Consider the following 24,384-nt stretch of genomic DNA (forward strand, 5'->3'; position numbering starts at 1 on the left):
TTTTTGAAAACGTGGATGTTTAAATAAGGCAGAGAGATTAGAATATAAGTGCAGAATTCAGATATAGCTTCTGAACTTTAGAATGAATTATGTAGTAGTCATTTTGTGGAAGTTGAGTATGTCTTACTCGGCTTGTTTACACTCTGCCTGAGCACTCACACCACTTTATACAACATGCCTCATTAATGGCACAAGCTCCTGAGGATGTTTTACCAGTCGGTGGTTGCTGGAGTACTTTTCTATGCTGTGGTGTGCTGGGGGAGCAGCACAGCAAAGAAGGACTCATCCAGGCTGGAGAAACTGATCAGGAAGGCTGGCTCTGTGGTCGGCATGAAGCTGGACACTCTGGTGACAGTGGCAGAGAAAAGGACACTAAAGAAACTGATGGACATTATGAACAATGCTGGGCATCCTCTGCACACGGCCATAAACAACCAGAAGAGTCTGTTCAGTGACAGGTTGCTTCTCCCCAAGACAAGAACTAACAGACTTAAAAACTCCTTTGTCCCACACGCCATCAGACTGTTTAACTCCTCTCTGGAGGGGAGAGGGAGGGGAAACAGGAGGACAAAGGAGGGGGGAACAACTAAGCTGTAGTGCCTCTTCACCTCACTGTGTAATACTTTTCCTAATAGTCAACGGTGCAATAGACTCAATACTCGAAATGTGCAATTCACTTGTATTTTTATTTTTATTCCTATTTATTCTATTTATCCCCTTTGTATATTTTATTTATATTGTCTCTGTATTTATATATATGTGTGTGTGTGTGTGTGTGTGTGTATTATATATATATATATATAATATTCTGTAACTCTGTAACTTCTGTCGGTGCTGTGCTTTTTTGGAAACTGAATTTCCCAGAGGACCCACCCGAGGGATTAATAAAGTTCTATCTTATCTCTTAAGCTTTAAGTGCTTTCTATCCCACACTCACACTGCAGTGGGCTGTGGAGAACAACCTGGGGTCAGCATCGTGCCCGAGGATATTTGGCATGCAGACTGATAGATGTGCTCCCTTCTGAACCACAGCCACACTATGAGATCACATCCTTCTAATTACAAGAATTATGTTTCTTCCCTCAGGAGTTGGGATGATGGGCAGTGAGTACGACTGAACATAGAGATGGGAGGAGCTGAGGAAAGCATGAAAAGCTCTGTTGAGACAGAATAATTGGCTGTTTATTATTTGACTCAATGGCATGTAAATCAATTCATAATCCTGGTAATGTGTTTTTCTTTCAGAATCTCTGGTTGCTATGCTCTCTCACAATTAAAATGAGTCCACAGTTCATTTCTTTTCAAACTCAGAGTCTTTTTATCTTTCATGTTGGTTTTACGTTGTTCTAGTGCAACACTCAGGCTGTAGTTTCCAGTTCCTGTGTATTATCTGCACACATGGTTTCTGACAACAAAGCTGACTTTGACTTGGAACATGTCGTGTCAGCAAAAGCTCTGGATAATGTTTCAGCGAGTCCTGTTCTCCAGACAAGAGATGCTATTTGGCAATAATAGCAATAATTTTCCACATGGAAAATCTTTCTATACAACTTTGTTTGCAGTGTGAGCTTCACTTCTATTTGTAGAAGTAAATAGAAACACTCATGTTCTCTTGTCCTCTTATACTCTGTTCAGGTCTGTTGAAAATAATGTCCCAGTGGAAAAGCTTGTTAGTTTAGGCCTTTATAGATTCTGATGATCTCTGAGCAGCAGCAGAAGGAAATAAACCTCCAACAGAACGAACTCTGGGAAATTCAGTCATCTTTTCACAGGTGGGGATGAGGTGAGAGAAACAAAGAGCTTTTAGAAATAACAGTCAACAAACACATTATTGGGATGAAGTCCTTTCAGCCTCTGTGCGACACACAGACAACCTCCCACAGGCACAGACAGACAACCTCCCACAGACACACACAGACAGACTGTAGACAGATGAAACGAACATATATTGATGAACTCAGGATGACCTACTAGCCTTGTGTACATGTGAGAGCTTCAGGTATATAGAATTACTGAAGGCTGTTGTTGAGTGTTAGTAAAAGGCGTACATGTGACAGGCGTGTACTCTCTGACGTGAAATGTTTCTGAGGCCAAGGTAAGGCCAAGCTGGGCAGCCAAGACCAAGAAATGGACCAAACACACCAGAATTGTTATATGTAGCAACGAGCAGCACTTTGCATGTTGAAGGACACGTGTATCAGCAGGGGTGGCTTACCCAAGAACACGAGCCACTCTTCTGTGGTCCTCGTGTGGTTCTGGGGCACACCGCTCCTCCTGGCTGCCTGACCCACGTCTTCTCCTTTCACCCTGAATCATGTTCGCTGAAGCCAGAACTTTTCTATGTCTCACAAAAAAACAAGTCACCTGTTCAACAGCCGTTATGTTTATCAGTAGGCTGGCTTTATTGTGCTCATTAATCTGCAATAAGGACATAGTTAAAGCCTTGTATTCTTACTTGTATTGTTCCAACAGTTGTGCTGGGTCAGGGGTGGCAAACTCAATCGCACAGGGGGCCAAAGGTCAAGGCACACTTTAGGTCTCGGGCCACACAAGATAAACATTTATTGAACACTAAAACAATGTTTTTAAACATATATATGAATTAAAAAAAGACAGGAATATTATTAAATAAACTTAAAAAAATAAACTTTAAATATTTTGCTCTCCATAAAAATATATCCTGTCAAAATTACACAAGTTAGAAATATGAACATGCTGCCAGAAACCCAGAAAAATAAATGAGAGCAAACACAAGGTTGGAGCCGCATGTAGACGAGCTGGGCGCTGCTGCAGGAGTGCAGCTAATAAACTGTGCGGGCCAGTCAGTGTCTTTCCCTGAGTGCATCATTACACTGCAGCTGCAGCTGCATCTGCACAGGTGCAGCTCAGCAAAGTGCGCTGACTTGGTTCAACATTACTGCAACAGGGAAAGTGAGGCAGGCTGCACTGGTGCATTAGTGACAGCTTCACTGCGTCACACCATGATGGGATAGATGGTCGCAGAGGGTCAGAAAAGTTGGATTTGATGGGCTTTCGCCTGCAGTGTGAACGTAGCCTAAGACTACTAAATGAAAACACGTGGCTCAGTAGCACAAAAGACCACTAAAGCTAGGAAACACTTATTTCAAAAGCATATGCTTTACTAACTATAAGAAGCTAACATTTTAATAGCTCACCTGAGTGCCTGCATCATGCACAGTGGCTGTGTCTTCAACACTGTAGCCCACACCGTTTACTGCATGTCACTGACTGGTAATCTGAAAGTGTGTGTGTTGTCCAACTGAACCATATCCTTTTGGTTTTTTATTTGGCAATATTGAGTTTGAAAATCATCAAGATGACATTTGTCATAATCTGGAGGTACTTAATGAACCGCAGACGCACAAAGATGCTTCTGTCGCCGTTTCACAGAGGTTTTTGGTTTCCAAGCAGTTTTCAGCCGAGTCCTCTGGGCTGCTGTTAAAGCTCCATGCTTGAGTTAGGACTTGGGTTTTGTGTTCTTCTACAAAAAGGTTTGAGAGACCATTTTATTTCCTTTTCTTTTCTTTCTTTGCACACTTGAAATGTATATAGTTGGTGTACTAATAGATCATCTAATGACTTTTATTTTACATGGAAGTCATTCTAAACTGTCCTTTTCTGTCTCATTTTCCAATTGGCTGTTCACCAAATCACTGTTCAGGTTGCTCCTCAATTTCAGGGGTGTCCCCAGTCATTACTGGGAAGAACAAAGGAACACACTGTTGGCATGTTTTATTTCATCTAGTGTGGATAATGATGAGTAAAAGACAGCTACCTTCACCATGCAAAACAACAGTGTGACACAAAGATGAGGTTATGTATCTCTGTGTTGACCATCAGTCAATATGACAAATTAAACAGCAGTGACATTTTATCTGGGTGGAGGTAAAAACCATTGTTATAAAGCGAAATGCCAGCAAGCATGGAGCTAAAATAAATAACAGTGTATTTTAGTCTGTTTGTTCTTGGTTTTGAGTGAAGGTACAGAAACAGTATATAAGTGCTGGTGTTCGGTTCAGCACCTGCACACTTGAAGGCTGAAGTTACAAGCTGACACTGATAACAGGGAAGATAAGGTATTATATCAAATGCTTGCTGGGAAGTGTCAGATTATTGTCTATCTTTTCTTTCATAAACGACCTACTTTGAATTTTCTGATTTGTACAGAGATGCTAAACATCACCATGAAGCTGCTGACTGTGTCTACACTTCTCTGCACAATGGTGGCTCTGGGCACTGCTGCTGGTGAGTATTCCAGTATACTGAGCATCATCTATACATCTTATGCATGAATATATTAAACTGAAAATTATAATGAAAATCAACATTTGCTGTTGTCTAGCACTTCCAGATGAAGTGGCCAGTAATGGGACAGAGGCATTAATTTCAGCAGGTCAGTGGACTTTTCAGGTTTGAAACCAAAACTAATCACATTTTTATCATCAGTACATCAGCTTTCCTACGTCAGCTTTCATAAATTTGTTTTCATGTGTGATGGACAAGTACATTTATAGCTTTAAAAAGTTCATCTTTAACACTCAGATAAAAACACATTTTTCATGAATTTTTATTTTAAAAACGTTTTCCGACACAGTAAAGTAGCTCAATATTCTTTGATTGTCTTCAGGAGAACATCATGTTGAGAAGAGAGCAGCATCTTGTCCAAGCGGCTGGACTCAGTATGGGAATCGATGCTTTCTCTACGATAACCGTCAAATGACTTGGGCTCAGGCGCAGGTAAAAGCAGTGATGTGAATTTATCATTTATCCTTTGTGCAATCTTAACTCTTTCTGTTTACGTTGTCATTTCTATGAACTCAGTCTGTTGATTTCCATTGTAGCGAATCTGCCAGTCCTTGAATGCAAACCTGGCATCTGTAAACAGCAACGACGAGTACCAGTTCATTCGAGCCGTCATATCTAGTGCCTCTCGTGAAAGTGGACTAACATGGGTTGGTGGCTCAGATGGTCAACAGGTATATCACTTATCATTATTCAGAGGACCCTCCCCCATTAGCAAGCACGTGGTGACAGTGGGGAAGAAAAACAATTTTTAACAGGAAGAAACCTGAGGCAGAACCAGGCTCAGGGATTAGTTCCCACCTGCAGTAGATATGGAGGTCTTTAAGATGGGATCTGATTATTCAAGACTTTAAAATTCCTTCTTCATATTATTGTATCTACATGCACATTTAGAACCTGGAACTGTAGCTTATTTGTGAACATATTCTTGCCTACGTTTTTCTGTTTTCTAGGAGAATTACTGGTTTTGGATTGATGGAACCTATTTCACATTTACGCAATGGTGTCACGGAGAACCTAACAACGTTGGGGGAAACGAGCATTGCTTAATGGTGAATTCTTCAGGTAAACCTAAAAGTACAATGTAAGAGCACTATAAATGTTAAAGAAAAAAGGAAACAATACCCAGAATCCCCCAAATAATCTTTATGCATTTAATGTGACAAACAGTGATGAGTGAAAAAATGTCAGCAGTACATTTTTCCATCATATTAATTATTTACATAGTGTTTTGATGCAATGCTAAACACATGTATGTGTCAGGTGCTGTTGTTATACAGAACAACATATTTAGATCAGTGATCATTTCTCCATGTGATTGTGATTTCAGTTCATGCTGATTTTGTGTACTTACAGGAAGCAAGTGTTGGAATGATGGGAGATGTGACAGCCAATACCCATTTATTTGTGTCAGGGCCATCTGCTGATTCCTGGGCTCTCGTGAAGGCGTGGCCTACCTGACGACAGAGCAAATCCTCTAATGTATCACAATAAGAATCTGGTTCTGATTTGATTTACTTCTTTTCTTTTACTGTAATGCTGCATAAGGAATGAAGCGACAAGTGACATAAACTGGAGTTGCTCTTTTAACAGAAGCAGACTGCATGTGTACTTGAAAGAATGCTTTTAGCAAAACGTTGTTTCCCAGAATGAATTGTTGTTTCTCATCTTCTTCATCATTAAAATCTTAAGCATTGAATCAAAATGGTCTGTGCATTTAAATGCTTCATGCTTATCAGTGTGCTCTTAAATATCACATACATCCACACTGTAAAATCTTACTAGTTCTCTGAGCTTAAAAAACGTATGCAAACGCATTGCCTAGAAAACAAAGAGACACTAACAACGCCTGATGACTAAATTAGGACGACTTAATCATTGTGAGTACAAAGTACTACAGATGACTTCATTTTTTCTGAGTGAGCAATACTAATGGTTTATCCACTGAAAAAGATTTGAAATCTAACAAAATAAAAATATATATAAATTTTGTGTTAGCTTACTATTTTAAATTTTGCTTATGTTTTATCATCCTTGAACTTGAGATTTATAGTAGAACACTTAAACACTATAAGTATGGCTAAAAAATAACTATCAGCATTTCTTCTAATGCAGTTAAACTCAGTCCAACGGTGATTTTCAAATGCAAGAAAGTATATCAGTAAACATCTTGGACACTGTTCTGCTAAATATCAAACAAGCATATTCCTACTATTGTGTCTTGTGCTGTTTAATAATACTTAAACAATTATTAAATTGGTATTTGTATATTTTTTTGTTACACAATTTAAAACTTTTAAAAACGTATAATAAAGTATTTCTCAACCTCATGCACTAGCTCACGCTGCCTATGCACTGCAGAATGCTAAAGAAAAAAAACTTGTATGAACAGCACACAAGAGTGAAAACAGATATAAGATGCCTAGAAAAATCATATAAATGAAACATGTATGTTTTGGATACTTATGTGAAAGTAATGAGAAAGTGGCCACTTTCATGAGTAAATCACGTAAGCCTGATATGATTCACTATATGAAGCAGGCCACATCTTATGCAGGTCTTTTATAAGTTTTTCCTATTTCTTTTCCATATGGGCAGAAACACAGTCAGCCCAATATTTATGTACTAAAACCAACTATGGTCAGTTGACAGCTTAAGTTATAATTATTTAATTTTTCCACAGAGCCATATCCACCCCTGCTTGTGTCACTCAAGAATGCGAGTTTGATTGATGACCCTAGCCTTGACCTTTTGACCTTACCGGAAGTACTCCGGAAGTGACTAATCGATTCCAGGGCTGTGTCCCAATTCAGGGTCGCATGCTTGAAGTACGCGCACTACGCGCACTACGCGCACTACGCGTACTACGTACGGTGCGTACTATAAGTACAAGAAGTGCGGAAGTGAGAGGCGTGCTGTTCAGGTGGCCTAGCAACCATGATACTAACTGCGAGAAACGTTAACCTCTTCGACATGTCAATGGCTGTGAACAAAGAGAAACTTGTAAATAACTCATGAAAGAATAAAGTTATGTTGAAACCAAGCACACCATTGTTGTTCTTGTGACATTACCAATAAGTGTGATGTGTCACATGGCCCTCTTCCTATTGGAAAAACAAAAGTTGTATCCAAGATGGCCGACTTCTAAATGGCTACCATGGTCACCACCCATCTTGAGGAGTTTGCCCCCTCACATATACTAATGTGCCATAAACAGGATGTTTATGGCACAACTTCACCAGATGTAGCTCAAGCGCGCCCCCGGACAGTGCCAGCAGATTGAAACTGAAAAACAAATTGTAAGCGATACAAAAAATGTAGTTTCAATTAATTGTTTTTTCACTATCATTTTTTTTTTAACTTTCAATACAAGAATACATTTATTTCAGTTACAATATTTTTTTCTCAGTTTCATTTTAAGGTGGCATCGTTCTAACCCCATACGGATTCTGACTGAGAGACACCATACCACTGTGTTCGGCCACCATGTGCTGAGATCAGTGAGCACATACTACACATACAGTTAGTTTTAGTTTGTTTTCCACTTTATTGTTGAGTAACTGAATTTCTCTAAATTGTTTTGATTTATAATTGTCGCATTTGCAATAACTTAGTTGGATTGTAAGGTTTAATGTTTTCATATATTATTTGGAAAAGTGTTTTACAATACGTTGCATTAATGCATAGTTTGTATGAGAGAGATGTTATTTTTTGTCATTTATGTCAAATATGACGTCATCAAACTTCTAAGTTGTGAATTACAGCTAGAACAGCATAATTAATATTTGAGTTGCTGACCCTGTCTGTTGACAGGTCTGGTTTATTGTACACTGGATTGTTCCTGAGGTGCGAGCCTTCCCACCTGGACTTTGAAAGACTGAGATTCGCTTCTTTCTTGATGATCTGCTGCACTTTGCGTTGTGGTAGGACTGTATCACTCACACTTTCACACACAGCTGGTTATAACACCACTGACTGACATTCTCTCACCCCTATTTTCTTTCACACCCTGGGAGTTTTTGGACTTTACCCCTTGGACATGTTTTATTTGGGACTTTAAATGATAAGCTGTTGTGTAGAACATTCTCCACATGTGAAAGGTGTGTGAGATTTTCATCTGAATGAACACTGAATTTGTGTAATCTGCTTTCTATAACAGTTAAGGAGTCAGGTTACTAGGGTGTCCCAACATTGAGATCAAAAGTTACTATTTTTATGTGTTTTACTTTGCTTTCATTTGTTGTTCTTTTCTACAATTGTAAATCGCCTTTAACCTGTGGTTGTCAAACTCATGCTTTATTTCACTAAAGCCGGTTTGTTCTTTTGAGTTACATTCCTGTCTCTGTGTCTCATTAAAACACACCCCTGTGCTTCTATAGTTGAACCTATTGGCCCATTAATATATTCTTTAATTAATAATAATTAATATTGTTTTTTCCTGTTACTGTGTTACACAACCATGTCCAGGTACAGTACACAATGTTACTGCTTAAACGGTGCTGAACCGGTGCTTAAAGAATGGAGAACACAAAATTGGTCCAAAAACCTCTCATGTTCAGCTGTTTTTTTGTAAAAATATAACAATGTTAGCCTTTTCTGCAGCTATGGGGCATATATGATATCACTCTTGGCTGGAAGCAGTGCTTAAACAATGGAAAAAACACCAACTTTGTCCAAAAACCTCTCATGTTCAGCTGTTTTCCACTTCTTTCCACACTTCTTTGGTCATTTTAGCCTTTTTGGCCAGGGTGAAGGGAGCATCTGCCATCAAACAAGAAGACAGCCGCATGTAGCTATGATGGTGTTTGCTAGTTCACCTTACATGCATTAATGTAATAACGTGGTTAGCCTACTCACGCAGAGAAGAACGGCTGCTGCTGCATCATCATCCTCATCATTTCTGCTACACTGGCAGGGCTAGGGGCCAGGACTCTCCTCTTCGGGTTTTTGGGGGATGTTGCTCCGGGTCCGATAACTGGCAACCCACCCGACGTGCACGGTGTGAGGTCTGGCAGCAAGCTATCAAATACGGCGCATTTCTCGGCTTTTAAAAAAACGCTATGCGTCGCCAGGTGTTTCATCGGATTCGAGGTGTTACCTCCTTTGACAGTATCACAGTATCACCTTAAAGCACTTGTTGCTGCTGAGTTTGCATCTTTTGCTGTGAAGTACAGCCAGACTTTGACCACTTCGCCTTTTTAATCTGTAGCTCTGCTCTAAAAGAATGTACGTACCTGGGCCCGCCTACTATCCTTGGAAAGGTAAAATGATTGGCTAGAATCCAAAGTGTATCACATCTCAGGAAAAAAAAGCACCGAAATGTGCGCTGCTTTTCGGTCTGGTTACTACCGTTTACGGCACCGGATACCGGTACCCATCCCTACATATAACAGACAATCAACACAGGACGACATAAAGTGCAATGTGCAAAGACAGAATAAAATGATATTGTGTGTGTGTGTGTGTGTGTGTGTGTGTGTGTGTGTGTGTGTGTGTGTGTGTGTGTGTGTGTGTGTGTGTGTGTGTGAGATCACAGCAGCAGGTTCATGGCCTCACAGGCAGCTCACGGGCAGGATGGAAGCAGTTTGTGCATGAAAAGCAGAAGTCCCAGTTTGTCACTTCAGGTTTGACTGAGCTGTTTCCAGAAGAGCTAAAATAGACGTCCAGCTGCTGAGATCAGTTCCACTCTGTTGGGTTTCTTTGTGACTGTTTCCTGCCGGTATCATTACAGGTCATTTTAGAGTTTTTGGAGTGAAGCAGCTGCAGCGTCCTGATGATTCCTCCTTTTATCGTTGCTGTTAAAGCAGAAATAACCAGATTATAAAGGAGTCTCACTCATGTTTCTGCACTCTCATCCAAAGACGGTTCTGTGCTTGGACCATGTTTGTTTATTTATTACAGGTTAATGTTCAGTCTCATGTCTCTGAGGTGTATCTTCTTTGCTGATGACACAACTTTATTGTAGTCAGGAACATTTACAGCAGCTTCTGGATCCCATGGAACGTGAGCTGGTGACTGTTAGTAAACTGCTTTGATTGTAACACATGCTATTCACCTCTCTCTTCACTTAGGAAAAAATGTTTAATATTAGGAAATCACTCATTAAATATTCACAAAAAAATATAATAAATGAAGTTTCACAGCAATATTTGTGAAGCGGTGCCAGGAGACCCGAGACAAACATCAGCTGAATCATTTTACTTTGAAAAACTTGAAAAAACATGATAAAGTTGCTGTAGTTTTAGGACACTGACATAGTCGTGTCGTCAGACTCCTGAACACTCAGAGACTGGGCTGACACACACACACACACACACACACACACACACACACACACACACACACACACACCAAGTTACTTTTCAAAATACTTAGCATTTTGCACATTTCCATTGCACTGTGTTGTCTTGTTTATTTGCAATTTTTGCACATTGCACTTTACGTAGTCGTGTGTTTGTCTGTTATATGTCATGTGTAGCACCAGGGTCTCAGAGGAAAGCTGTCTCATTTTACTCTGTACTGTACCACTGCACATGGTTGAAATCACAATAAAGCCACTTGACTTGTATATCTGTACATTGTCCGTACTACATCTGTATATTTGCTTTTTGTATAGCAATATAAACATCTGTACACTTAGCTTATTTGTACATACTCTGTTCATAACTGTCCCCACCTTTCACACTATCCTTATCTGCATATAATCTGCTCTTATTGCACTTACTGTTCTTGCACATCTGATTAGATGCAAACTATATTTCAGTCTCTGTTTATACATTTGTAATGACAATAAAGTTGAATCCTAATCCTAAAGTCAACAAATTCATCATTTATTTAATTAAATGCAATGAAATTTAAGGATTTATTAGATGATAATATTAAAAGACATAGAAGACAGTTACCAGGTAACATCCAGAAGCTGTTTGAAACGAGGGATAAACGAGGGCTCGAGTGACCCGACAGAGATAAGCAGAGGAGAATGGATGGATTTAGTGTTTGAAGCAGAGGTTTTGTTGGTTTGGTCTCTTTCTAACGTGTTTATTGGGAAGACAAACAGATGCCTGACTGACATGTGCACTGTGAGTGTATTAATAAAAACTCACAGAAGGCTGAAGTCACCACACAGAGCAGACTGTGTGAAACAAATCAACAGTGTCCAAATAAAGTGAATGATTAAACTCTGAATGGAACATTTAAATGAAAAAAAAAAACTTTACAAAAGAGGAAGTGATGTCACAGACGTCACAGAGCAGTGTGATGTTGACTCATGTCATTACATGCTGACCTTTGATGACTTTTGTTTAGCTCCTGTGCCCTTAAAACCATTAACTATGAAATAATCACCAGAAAAAAAAGTTTTTTTATTGAATGTTTATTGAACCTTCTGACGAAACATAAAAAACAGAACTTAAAAATGTAACATTCATTTGCATATGTGAGTTTTAATTTGTATCACATTTACTACATCCAGCAGGTTATTATGTAAAATGTAAAATGACGATGTAGAAGTGTGAAAAACTCACGCATCAAATATGAGACACTTGGAGTTAAAGTTATTATTTTGCTTTTCTTCAATCTGCTATTTGCTGACATGTTCAAATAATTTGTTGGTTAGTAAAGAAACAAGTTGATAAATAATGAAGTGAGATTAGGACACAGTTTGGTGCTTTCTGTCATCAAACAGGGCTGAGGAGGAAAACCAGCTCAGAGAGTTTGAAGGTTCTTCAATGACACAGTAGAAGAAGAGCTGTGAGGCCACAGTAAAGTTTCAGAACTGAACTAACTCTGTCGGAGCTTCCACAAACACTGATCAACACACTTATTAAACCTCCTGTCATCTAACCCTCGTTTTTGCTGAGTTCTCCCTGTTTTACCTTTTGGAACCTGAATTTGTTTTTTATAAATCCAAATTTGAGCCGGCACACTGGACATCTCAACAAAACTCAAAAACACAAAGTTCCTCTTCAGGGATGAAAGTAAAAAACTGTCATTTGGAATCTTAATGGAATACAATCTGGTTAAATTTTATCGTTTTATCCATGGAACTGAAAATTCATGGATCTGAGCATTGAAATATCATTTTTTTAAAGAGGTCGTGCACACTGCTGGATTGACTGTATTTAGTCAGCCGTGGCAGAAACCTGGGATTGGTAATAAATATGATAATCTCCTAAAACTACATGGCTTTTTTCTCCTGCTGATTAAAATAAAACCTTAACAAAGCTGAAGAACTCAAAGTGCATCAACCGTTTCTTTCACCATCATTCTGTAAAACGCCGGCGAACGCTCCCAGTGTTTGATACCATATATCCCAGTGTTTCCCTACCACTGTGGCGCAGCACATAGGTGTGCCCTGAGAAATGATCAGGTGTGCCGTGGACGATTATCTGGTTCCACCTGATTAGTCCTCGAAGTAATCGAGTAACGGGTGGAACAATTACATTCTCTTCCACTAGAGGGCAGTACAACTACCAGCTCTATTTAAATGAGTTGCCAACTGGCAGTAAAACAATCGGACCTGGTCCTGGAGAAAACTCAGACGCAGATGAAGGTCCTAGCATGAGTAGTGGTCAGAAGAAAGTACAACAGGTACACTGGGGACAAACCGAGCCAATACCACTGTACCTGGTGTGCAGGGAAAAACTATCAATATACTTTCTGTGATATTTTTGTTTGGTGGTGTGATTTTTCTAATGTGAAATATGTGCCGTGGCTCCCAAAAGTTGGGAACCAGTGGTAAATAAATGAAATGCAGTAAATAACTTGAGAGAGGTGCACAGAGATTTCAATGTTTGAAGATGCTAACAATGTCAAACAAAGCTTTCATCCAATAATTCAGTAATTCATCAGTAATTTGAGGGTTATTGATCGATCAGTGAACAGATCAGGTTCTGATTGAGAAACTCAGAGTGAGGACTTCAGAGTTTTCAGCTTTAGAAACATTTAATTCTATCAGAGGATCCGTCCGCTCAAACATAATGCTCAGTGGTGTCATCATGCTCGTCAACATCCAATGGCATCTCCATGGAGACATCATGTTTGTTACCTGTGGGCAGAGTGGAGAAATCAGGACAGTGCTGACGTGATCAAAGTGTTTCTGTGAGTATCTGCCTGAGTTTGTACCTGAGCTCCTGCTGCAGCAGATGGACAGGAGCAGGATGGTGCAGATGCAATACACGCAAAAGGCCAACAGGTGGCAGATGACTCTGATCCAAGACACAGAGGGAGAAGAAGGGGAGGAAGAGTTGGTGAGAGGAGGAAGAGTGGACAGAGAAGAACTGGCCTCAGAAACTGGAGGTGGAGGGACGGACTTTCTGAGAGTATTTATAGGAGACCCTGCAGGAGACATGATGAAACAGGTTAATGAGTCAGCTCAGCAGGTCAGGTCTTTAAACACGGAGTTATGTCAGTGTTCTGACCTCGGACCCTCAGAAAGCTCTGAGGAGATGATCCAAATGTGTTAGAAGCGCACCAGTAGAGACCTTCATCAGAGTGCCTGACATTAGGGATAACGTGTTCTGCTTTAGACCCAAGGAGACGTCCATTCATGAAGAAAAAAGATGGAACTGTTTCACCACTCTTCTTCTTGCATTGCAGAGTAACATCACTTCCTGGTCTCACAGGAAGTGCAGGGATCACCAGGATCACACCTTTTTCTGAATAGCAGGTAAACAGAGACAGACTTCCACCATCAGATTGGAGTCACACAGAGACAGAGACACAGCTGGAACATCTCACTGTACCTGAAACACTGATGGACACTTCATCGCTCTGCTGTCCAGATGAGCTTTCACACCAGAAGGTTCCACCGTAGGACGAGTTACGATCCAAAACGCACAAACTTCCACTCATCTCAGCTGCTCCACAGTCCTCAGTGGGTCCTCCGCTGGTCATCTTCACTGTCCATCCATCAGCTGTCTGTCCATCATCAACACACCTCAGAGACACTGAAGATCCACTGAAGACCTGCTGAAGGTTTGGACTGACAGACAGAGACACTGGAGGACAGACAGACAGATAATCACCACCAAAGAGGAGAGGACCAGCGTCACGATGATCATCAAACTTCACACCGACCTGCATCAAAACCAGAATCCAAATGTGCAGCCAGCTCACATGGGCATGGTTGCCATGGTAATTTGAATTTGACAGGATGCAGACCAATTAACTCTTTACTTGGCATGACTGACTACAACTGATCGGTGGGGGATGGCAACTATGGAGATGCCAGGGGAAAAAGAAGAAACCCAAAGAGTAGGTTCATGGATGTCTTGAAGGAGGACGTGCAGAGGGTTGGTGTGACCGAGGAGGATGTTGTGATAGGATGAGATGGAGGCAGATGACCTCCTGTGGAACCAGCTAAAGCAGCAGCCAATAGAAGACGAAGAGGACGACACATGAAGAAGACTGCCACTTAAGTTCTCATCCAGAAATTTGGCTTGCCCTCTAAGGAACATCCTTGAAACCTGGGAGACCTACAAAACGTTTACCCTGAATTTCAGGGAGAGGTGGACCACCTCTGTCAGTTAATCTAACAAGACTCAAACTCTTGACCTTCGTGGTGTTTGGTGATGATGCCAAACCTCCACCACCATGCCAACTGTCAGAATACCATTCTGCTTAGTGTGTGTATTAGTTAGAGTGTGTATTAGTTAGTGTGTGTATTAGTTAGTGCTGTATAAGGCAGGGTGCTGGAAAGGAGAGTCCGTCCACTAGTCGACCCATTGCTATGGATCATTAGATCCTCATAAAACCGTTACAAGACCTTGGTCCTCATAGCTGGCAATAAGTGGAACTCGTTCCCAGTGGGTGTTGGACTCTGCCAGGGCTGCCCTTTGTCACAGATTCTGTTGGTTTGGGAATCTGACCAGGATGCCTCCAGAGCATCTCCTGGGTGTTCCTGGCATGTCCACATCTCACCCAGGAACACTTTACTACTGTTTTCATTGTTTCTCCTGCCACTTGGTGTGATTTTCTGAAAACATGAAATTTCATTTCATCTATATGCTGATGATTGCCAGCTTGATCTACCTTTCAATCACTCTGATAGCTCATCGATTGGACTCCTGCTTGATTGTCTTAGCAAAGTTAAATCATGGATTTAAATGTTTTACATTTTTATGAACAAAAAGTGGAAGCAATTTTATTCAGTCCCAATCGTTCTTCTGGTATCCCAAATGTTCACTTTGCTGCTCTGAGCCCTCGCTTGAAGAGCTCTGTTACTAATCTTGGGGTAAAAATCGACACTGCACTTAGTTTTGATGGCCACATAAATGGGGTGGTGAAATCTTCATTCTATCACGTCAGATCGAAGCTAAAGCCCTTTCTGTCCAGGCATGAACTTGGAAACTGTGATCCATGCTTTGTCACCTCTCGCTTCGAATACTCCAACTCCCTTTTAATGGGGGTTGGCCAAGCCACTCTGTCATGCCTGCAACTGGTGCAGCACGGTTTTTACCTCATTTAGTTCAAAATATATTGAGAATTGTACCAACACACATACAGTATGGCTCAGTTAACCAGAGATGGAACTAAAGTGTGTCAATAAAAATAACCTCTGTGGCCATTAATGTTTCGACAGTTAGTATTAAAGACTATAAATCTTTAAATCATCAATTATAACTGTCAAAAATGTGTATGTGTCATCAGCATAAGAGTGGAAGAGCTTTGTTTAAGAACTTTTAAAGACCATTAAAAATCAGTGCAATCAGTACGTAGTTTTGAGGCACAGGCAGATTTTAAAGGACCACACATGCCTCTGACACATCGTCAGATATTCGTATTCTGAGTTTGAGTCAAAGCTAAATGTAAATAAAATAACTTAATTTTTTCTTTTGCAATTATTGTGCAAATGTATTCTAAATCAGCAAAGAATCAGTCTGCAGGAAATTGTTCTCTGACAGCCACACCTTGGAGAAAACTCATTTCCGTCGTTTGCATCCACAATCTTATTCTTTCGGTCAAAGTCAGAGTTTGTGAGAATGGGTGAGGGTAGGGATGCAGATCGACTGATAAATCAACGGCTCTCTCTTCACCATGACGGACCGGCATCTGTCAGCGTCTGCATCACTGCAGTCGCACTAATTCATGCAGGAAAGTTTCTTTATTTTTGTGTCTGAGAATTTTATGTTTAATGTACAGTACGATTCAGTCACTATGTGTCTTTTGCAATGTGATATTTTTATTAAGTATCTTGAAAAGTATTTGATATATGAAGTTAAAAATCCTTATTTAAGGTCCGTGTTATGTGACAGGGAATGACTGACCGTGCCTGCGTAAACTTATTAACAAAATGTTTGCTAATTTTAATCATCTCTGTCTTAACACTGTTGATATTTATAAATTTGGACTTTTTCCTACAAACCATTTATTATACGTACGTCATAATACAAAAAGTAAAAGCCAGGATGTTTTATGCTTAACGCTTATTACCAAAAATATCAGATTATATTGTGAATAAGGCTGGATGTGTTGTTCTTTAATGCATCTGTGAACCATCCTGATACGTGGAAACAAGGGTGATGACAGACGGATATTTACTCTGGTAAATTATCCACAAAATCTACAACTTACTGTAAGTCTGTGACTACAGGGTCAATGAGGGACCTCTTCAAAGGGCTTTCCTTAAGATTAAGACTGGCGAACAGTTTATTTTAAAGACTTTAAGCAGTAAAAATGTATTAATGGAAAAAGTACAGCTGGTGGAGAACATTGTGCATATTGTGCATTCACAACCAATGAAAAAGGCCATATTTAAAAAGATTTATAACTTATATGAAGAATTAGAATTTTACGGCACTTCCAAAAGAATGAATAACTCCGTAAAAATGAGTAATGTTGGAAACATGTAACTGCTCTGTATTACATGTAACTGCTCTGTATTACATGTAACTGCTCTGTATTACATGTAACTGAGTGGGATTACATGTAACTGCTCTGTATTACATGTAACTGCTCTGTATTACATGTAACTGCTCTGTATTACATGTAACTGAGTGGGATTACTGCGGTTAGACAAACATTTAGTATTGGCTCAGTTTATATGAAACGCACTCTGTTCTGTCACAGAGATCTGAATACTGGGAATGACTGCAGACTGTCTCCTGAAATCATAAATATAAACTTAGAAAAGACTCACCTGCAGAAACAGTCGGTGCAGACAGCAGCAGCACACACACACCTGCAACAGGAGGGCAGAGGTCACTGAGGGTCAGAGGTCAATGAAAGCTCAGTTCAGAAATGATGCTGTTTTAGGATTTTTATGTTCCTCGACTGAAGGAAAACCAGAACCAAGAACCTCATCCCGACTCTGAGCAGAACAGGTACTGAGCTCATGTGCCTGCAGATACTCAGGTGATACATCAGTGGAAGCGTCCCTGATGCACTCATTCAGACGTGCTGTCTGAGCGCGTGTTGGATGAAGCTGTAAGGATGTTCACTCACCCCGGAGCAGACAGACGGACGCAGTCTTCATGTCTGAGTGACGACTGAGAGTCTGAAGCCTGAGCAGCAGAAATGCTTTCAGCTTCATCACTTCCCTGTTACACACTCAACACTTCCCTCTGCTCCACGCTTTCACTACTCGTCTGACTGAGCTCAGTCAGAACGCACCTGCACAAAATCAGGCATCAAGTGAAGAATCCCTCTGTTACACCAACATCACAAGTTCATTATTAAATGATCTTTTTTCCATGTAATCCTGCATCTTAATCATAACAAGTGACCTCCTCCTGGTGTGTGAGTACAGATCCTGTCTGCCAAACAGAGACATTATTCAACTTTACTGACACAGGACCAAATCACAACAACAGTCGCCTCAAGGTGCTTTATATTGTAAGGTAGCTCCTTCAATAATACATACAGAGAAAAACCCAACAATCATATGACCCCCTATGAGCAGCACTTTGGTGACAGTGGGAACAAAAAGCTCCATTTTAACAGGAAGAAACCTCCAGCAGAACCAGGCTCAGGGAGGGGCGGCCACGACCGGTTGGGGTGAGATCACACTTTAAAGTGTCACTAGTCCATCATAAATCATGCTGACAGCGTCACAGATCTGAAGAGAAACCTACAAAACAGCATCATGTGGCCTCACCTGTGCTTCATCATAGCCACAGTCAGAGACAGGATCACTGAATCAGCAGAAATGTCTGGAAACTCACCTTAATCCTGAATATTTCCACCTTTAACGCCACCATCGCCCTGAACTGGGCTGGAATATTAACGGGGATAAAATAAAAACCTACAATAACCTGGTTACATTCAGGTGAAGACCCCTAAAGGTGTTTCTCAAACTCTGTAGAAGCACCTTTAGATTTTTGCCCATGTTTGCAGGAACATTGCAGCTCTATGAGCGCCCTCGCCTCTGTCAGTGCGCCCCAGGGCAGCTGTGGCTACAATGTAGCTGCCATCACCAGTGTGTGAATGTGTGTGTGAATGAATGTAGTGTGAAGCGCTTTGGGGTCCTATGGACTAGACAAGCGCTATACAAATGCAGGCCATTTACCATTTACCTCATCAGGTCACCCCACAGATTTCAGATGGATCATCTAAAACTGTCACCTTCTTCTGGTGTTTCCTGCTTTTGTTTATGTGGATGTCTGCTCTGGGTCACTGTTGGACTGACAGGTTAGCTGAAGGTGTTCAGATATTCATTGTGGATTTAAATATATGTCCATTTGTCCTGCAGCGTCAGATTTTGGTCCTGCACAGTGCTGCGACTCTCAGTTTGTGTTTTTATCCTGCACGTCTCTACATGATGCTCCTGAAACTGTTTCTGTTTCTTTTCCTGCTTCATCTTTTTCCTTAAAAGGTGTCGGGATGGCGAGCCGTGACTGATGATGGGAAGTGATGAACTTTCAGTCTGTGTTGGTCGGGTCTGATTTAGAGGCGGGTGGATTGATCCAGATATAAATTGTAGTCGATCAATGCTTTGTTTCTGTGTTCAATATGTAGCCCACAGAATTGTGTTGCTTTTGTTTGTGATGGGGGGAACATGAAGTATGTAAAATGTGTTTGTGTGCTGAGTCTCTTTTGTTTACAGCCTGTAACACATTTAGGCAGGAAGCTTACTGGTATGTTTGACTGTGTTACTCATTACTGTGGAAAGTCACAGTCACAGTGGGTTAGTGGTCATTAAATGTTTCACACCGATTTAAACCCAGTGGGGGTATTCCCCCCCCCCCCCAAAGAGGGACAAAAGGACCCCCTGATGGTCCTTTTGTCTTAACTTAATCATCATCTCGGCTCCTCTGACGACCTGTTTGCTGCTGTCTGCTGCTGAAAGACCGTGGGGAGAGGGGACACTCGGGCAGTGCATTTATCGCAGCATATAATGTGTTTCCTGGATACACTGCTGCTTTTTCAGCATTCAAAGACTGATGGCACCGTGTCAGAGCTGGCTATGAATTTCAGAAGGATCAGGCCTTAACGAAAAAGTTATCAATCCTTCTTTTCATCTTTTCTTATTACCCACAGCTACATCCACTCTCTCAGGCCTAGGCTGCTCACTAGGGCTGGGTATCATCACTGATTTCTATCATCCATTTGATTCTGGTTCTCAAAGTCCCGATTCGATTCAACTTAGCCTCAGACAGTCAGAAATATTATAATTCTGATCATTTATCAGCACTGATACATGTGAGACTTCATCAGCATTGTGAACATCACAGCAGATGCCTTTGTGTGAAAGTAACTGAGAATAAAACAGAAAAACATGAAGGAGATTTTCCTGGTCTGGCTTTTTATAGCAGATAACCTTAAAATATTCTGCAATAATCTGTAATTTTGCATAATTTTAAGAAGTTTAAATTTCTTCAGTATTGAACAACAGAAATGAGGCTTTCTTGTCCGAGGTCATTTAAGTGAAAAAAGAAAAAGACAGCGCTGTAAACAACGGTAGACTGTTGGGTAATAAGCAGAGATGGGCAGTAACACGTTACTGTAATCCAATTACTTTTTTCAAGTAACGAGTAAAGTAAGGGATTACTATTGCAAAAACGGTAATTAGATTACCGTTACTTTCCCGTAGGAACGCTGCGTTACTGCGTTACTAAAACCGTGATTTTTTGCGAGAATGTCTCATGACAGTGACGTAAGCGAGTGCGACGTTCGTGACAACAGCTGTGTGCAGATCAACAGTGGATCATGTATCGAGTACTGGAGAGAGTATGAGCGTGCAGCGTTTAAAGCGTGGAAGTACTGACCTTACTTTGAGTTTGATTCCATAAAAAGGGACAAAAACATTAGTGTCCGCTGTGCGTGGGAAGAAAACTTCTTTTTACAGCGAAAAAACCCCTAAACTTCCAACAAGCACCGAGTAGCTACGACGTAATGGGAAACTCACAGAGAAACTCGCGGATTCTTCCACTGACCGCGGCACACCTGCACCAGGGTAAACCTCCGCCTACCCCACTCCTGCTTTACAGGTGAAAATAGAGCAACAGGACCGCTGAGTCTTTGATTTTATTTATTTTCTGCTGTGTTTTACTTGCATCTATTTGAAAGACTGAGTGTAAACACAAAAACTATTTTATTTTATGTGCTGGAATGTGCAGAAAACAGGTTTAAATGTTAAACTAATTTCTTCCAGTCAGAGAATGTTGCATATAATTAAATTTTTGCTTGATGCATAAAGTTAAAAGATTAAAACTAATAAAACAAGTTTTAAAAGGATACTTTTCCATTTGATTACATTTTGTATGATGGATTATGCAGAAAAAGTAGAATTGGGCTAAAAGATCTATCGCTTTATCACCTCTTCAGGTTGTAAATCGTGTTTTTAAAAAGTAACTAAGTAACTAAGTAATTAATTACTTTTGAAAATAGGTAATCAGTAAAGTAACAGGATTACTTTTTTGGGGAAGTGATCAGTAATTAGTTACTGATTACTTTTTTCAAGTAACTTGACCAACACTGGTAATAAGTGAATGAATAATGCAGAAAACAAAGTTTTGAGACTGGAAACATTTGACCTTAGAACTGAAGAAGCTTCTTGGATGAGAGGTGAAACGTCTTCAAGCGACTTAAAGAAGTCCAGACGCTTTTCTTTCCAAGCTCCTTAGACTACAATGACCTGGATGACTGAGAACCTTCACAGACATATGGTTTGTTTTGGTTCTTAGCGAGTTAGTGCTGATCAGGTATTACAGGCGGCAGCATGGTGTAATGGTTTTTTGTTTAACTCCAGCTGAGGGATATAAATTGCTGATCGTTTCACCTGTGCACATTGTTTTAATCAGTTTTAAACTTATGTTTTTCTCCTTATGGTCACTTCAGGCCTCCACACAGAAATAGATTCTGGTTTCGATGTCAGGACTAATTTAGTGGTGTATCATGACATCTGACCAACAGTTTAAGTCATTTAAGTTTAAATTAGTTTGACCACAGATTGTCATTTGATGCTTTTTAGGGCCCAGAACTGTTCTTTGACTTTTTTTCTAAAATTATTTTAACACAAATTGTGATTAGAAAACGTTTCAGGTTAGTTTGTGTATTCATCCAAAGAACTGCTGTGTGAACTTTAATAGCTGTTTAAAAGTCAAACACAGCAACAGGCGGTGATGACATTACAAGTACAACATAAGTCCAAAGACACAGAAGTTACAAAGCTACACAAACAGAATTAGTGTAACAGTCAGAGAGCCGATGGCTTAATGTGGGCGTTTCATTAAAGACAAAACAGCAGATGATCTGAAGGACAAAGAGTTCCTGAGAAGGACACAAACAGCAGAGCTGATCTTATCACGACTCCCACGTACAGCTCAGTCCTACCAAGGTCTGAAAATGCTTTCACGTTTTCTGTTTGACTGCACACGACAAGTTGTTTTTAATCCTGCTTCAGCCTCAGCAGGTCTGAGAGGTGAGCGCAGAGACAAACAGACAGACACTTTGTGTTTGTACGCACAAACATGACCACAGCTGTGAGATCGCCAGACTGTCAACATTTACTGACACAGTGAGATGCTTCAGCTGAGGCTTTGTGGTCTGCTGAAATCGGCTCTCGCGAGGACGTGCATCCAGGCCAGAGGTGCCTCAGCATCCGCCACCTGAAAGAGCCACTTCTGTAAACAAAGCCAAACCTTATAAACAGTACCTTTGCACAAAGACTGAAACTCACACCACTGAAGGAGCAACGGGCTGTGAGGCCAGTTTATGATCATTAATATGCAAACTGTCTCGACCAATGATTAAAGACCAGCTAAGACTGAAGAAGTCACTTGGATGAGTGATGAAACGTTTCTCCCACTGTGTCCACATGAACAGAATCAACCTGTTTGGATACATACAGAAGGCAATTACATCTCCCAAAAACCTAAGTCTGGGTAAAATCTCCTTTTTAATGCTGCTGATATATTTGAGGCTTTGCTGCAGAATGACGTCAGAGTCTGTTTCAGTGAGTCACCATGAACCAGTCAGGCATAAGTTTATGACTACTGACACCTAACACTGATTATCTCTACATCATGGGACCTGTTAGTGTCATGGTCGGACGGCCCCCGCCAGCAGCGTGTCCCCCTGTTACTTCCTGTCCTTCAGCTCCACAGTCTGGGATGATCAACTCACCTGTGGGTAACTGCATGATCAGCTGCTCTCTACTTAAGTTGGAGGAGGACACTAGTTGGACGCCTGATTGTAAACAGGAAACAGTTGGTGGAAAAGCCTTTTCTCCATCTGTGATTGTGTGGACTCATTATTTTTCCTTTACATTAATAAGATGACTTTAGCTTTAGCTTTGTTCGGTTTAGTCTTGACTTTAGTTCTTTCCAGTGCCTCTTGAGTTTATCTGTGTTTCTAGTACTTGGTGTGTTGTTTGATGTAAGGTCTCTCTCTGTGTCGGTGACACTTTTATTTAACTGTGTTCATCGTAGACTGAACTTTATGCTGCTGTAACACAAACATTTCCCCTGTGTTATCAATAAAGTATCTGTCTCTGATAAGCTTTCAAATTGAGGAGATCAAGTATAAAAATATGACCTAGCCACCTGTCAGGTACCTGCCACATGTTAATCAGCCATGATGGTTCTGTTTAAACAGGTGCTGACTGGGTAACGTGTCACACACAGGGCCAGCACACAGGAACAAGGAGGCTGTGATGGTGCTTTTCTGATTAAGTTCATCTGTCTCTTTATGATTCTGTGACGCAGACACGATCTCACTCAGGTCCCTGAGATCTGATCATGTGTTCATCACAGCTCCACCTGTCACTGCACAATCACCTCCATCACTGATGTCTGTGCTCACACTCTGCTGCCACCTAGTGTCTGTGTGTGGGTGTTACAGCCGCCTGTCCTCACAGCTGGCTGTAACAATAATAATAAAAGCCTTTAAACATGCAATGAATGATCTAATTATAACCCCTCAAACTATTCTAATCATAGATCGGTCTGTGACCTCCGTGCTGTCCTTCAAACACATGAAACTTTATTAACACAGCAGCTGTTTCCTCTCGCACTCACTCTGCTGCTTTATCTGCCTCACATTCACTCTGCGCTCTGTAATACTGCTGCTATATGAGTTTAATTATATGCTGTATTGTGTTGATGCTCTCATTTTGTGTTGTAATTTAATTCTGTTCGTTTTATATTTATTTGTATTATTTTATTTACATTTTATTGTGTTGCTATTTCCAGCATATCAGGTTGCAGTTTTTAAATAAAGTTTTATAAATAAGAAAACTTTATAAATAGAGTTTGCTGTGACTTTTGGCTAACAGTACTATATTAGTATTAATGTAGGTGTGATTGGATGATGCTCACCAGCTGTGACGACCAGCCTCCTCTGACACCACACCTAAGCTGCTACTCCACCCCTCCCATTCTGCAGAGCCACAAACCACGCCCCACCACGAACAGATGACCATAAAGTGTGACGTTGTTAAGGAGTGTTGCCATGGTCACCAGTGGACTGCTGCCCCCTTTTGGAACTTTGCTTTAAACTCCCCCCGTGTGTCTGATTTAAGGTATCCTCTGTGACACATTTGTACTGCCGGTGTCACAGTAGGGTCTTTCATGCACACTCAGCAGCTGTGTTTATGTTTATTAGCACTTGTAGGAGCAGAGC

At 40.7% G+C, this 24,384-nt stretch overlaps 2 protein-coding genes across 3 annotated transcripts; one reads left to right on the forward strand and one right to left on the reverse strand.

Annotated features, from left to right (window-relative positions):
* Positions 1 to 4,190: 4,190 nt before the first annotated feature.
* On the forward strand, positions 4,191 to 5,989 carry LOC309700105 (ladderlectin-like; the record flags this gene model as incomplete). Its single annotated transcript, XM_082523510.1, has 5 exons — positions 4,191 to 4,266; positions 4,649 to 4,758; positions 4,863 to 4,997; positions 5,277 to 5,388; positions 5,680 to 5,989. 5 exons carry the CDS (start codon positions 4,191 to 4,193, stop codon positions 5,748 to 5,750), a joined length of 504 nt encoding a protein of 167 aa, XP_082379636.1. The 3' UTR covers positions 5,751 to 5,989.
* A 5,499-nt stretch (positions 5,990 to 11,488) lies between these two features.
* Positions 11,489 to 23,334, reverse strand: LOC309703630 (uncharacterized protein). 2 transcript variants are annotated; one of them, XM_082528559.1, is made up of 7 exons: positions 23,307 to 23,334; positions 17,767 to 17,934; positions 17,462 to 17,503; positions 14,067 to 14,321; positions 13,743 to 13,979; positions 13,447 to 13,659; positions 11,489 to 13,369 (listed from the first exon to the last, which is right to left on the reverse strand). In XM_082528559.1, exons 2-7 carry the CDS (start codon positions 17,852 to 17,854, stop codon positions 13,293 to 13,295), a joined length of 912 nt encoding a protein of 303 aa, XP_082384685.1. In that variant the 5' UTR covers positions 17,855 to 17,934; positions 23,307 to 23,334; the 3' UTR covers positions 11,489 to 13,292. The 2 variants fall into 2 exon arrangements, with proteins under 2 accessions (XP_082384685.1, XP_082384686.1); XM_082528560.1 differs by lacking the exon at positions 23,307 to 23,334 and having other exon boundaries at positions 17,767 to 18,133.
* Positions 23,335 to 24,384: the final 1,050 nt, after the last annotated feature.

Source organism: Aulonocara stuartgranti (genome assembly GCF_965226115.1).
Source record: "Aulonocara stuartgranti genome assembly, chromosome: 3".
NCBI classification, from domain to species: domain Eukaryota; kingdom Metazoa; phylum Chordata; class Actinopteri; order Cichliformes; family Cichlidae; genus Aulonocara; species Aulonocara stuartgranti.

Coding starts and splice junctions, on each gene's coding strand:
- LOC309703630 (XM_082528559.1), bottom strand. CDS start 17,854: ATGAAGCTGAAAGCATTTCTGCTGCTCAGGCTTCAGACTCTCAGTCGT. Junction 13,980..14,066: donor AGTGTCCATCAGTGTTTCAG/GTACAGTGAGAT, acceptor CCTGCTATTCAG/AAAAAGGTGTGATCCTGGTG. Junction 13,370..13,446: donor CTGCTGCAGCAGGAGCTCAG/GTACAAACTCAG, acceptor CTCTGCCCACAG/GTAACAAACATGATGTCTCC.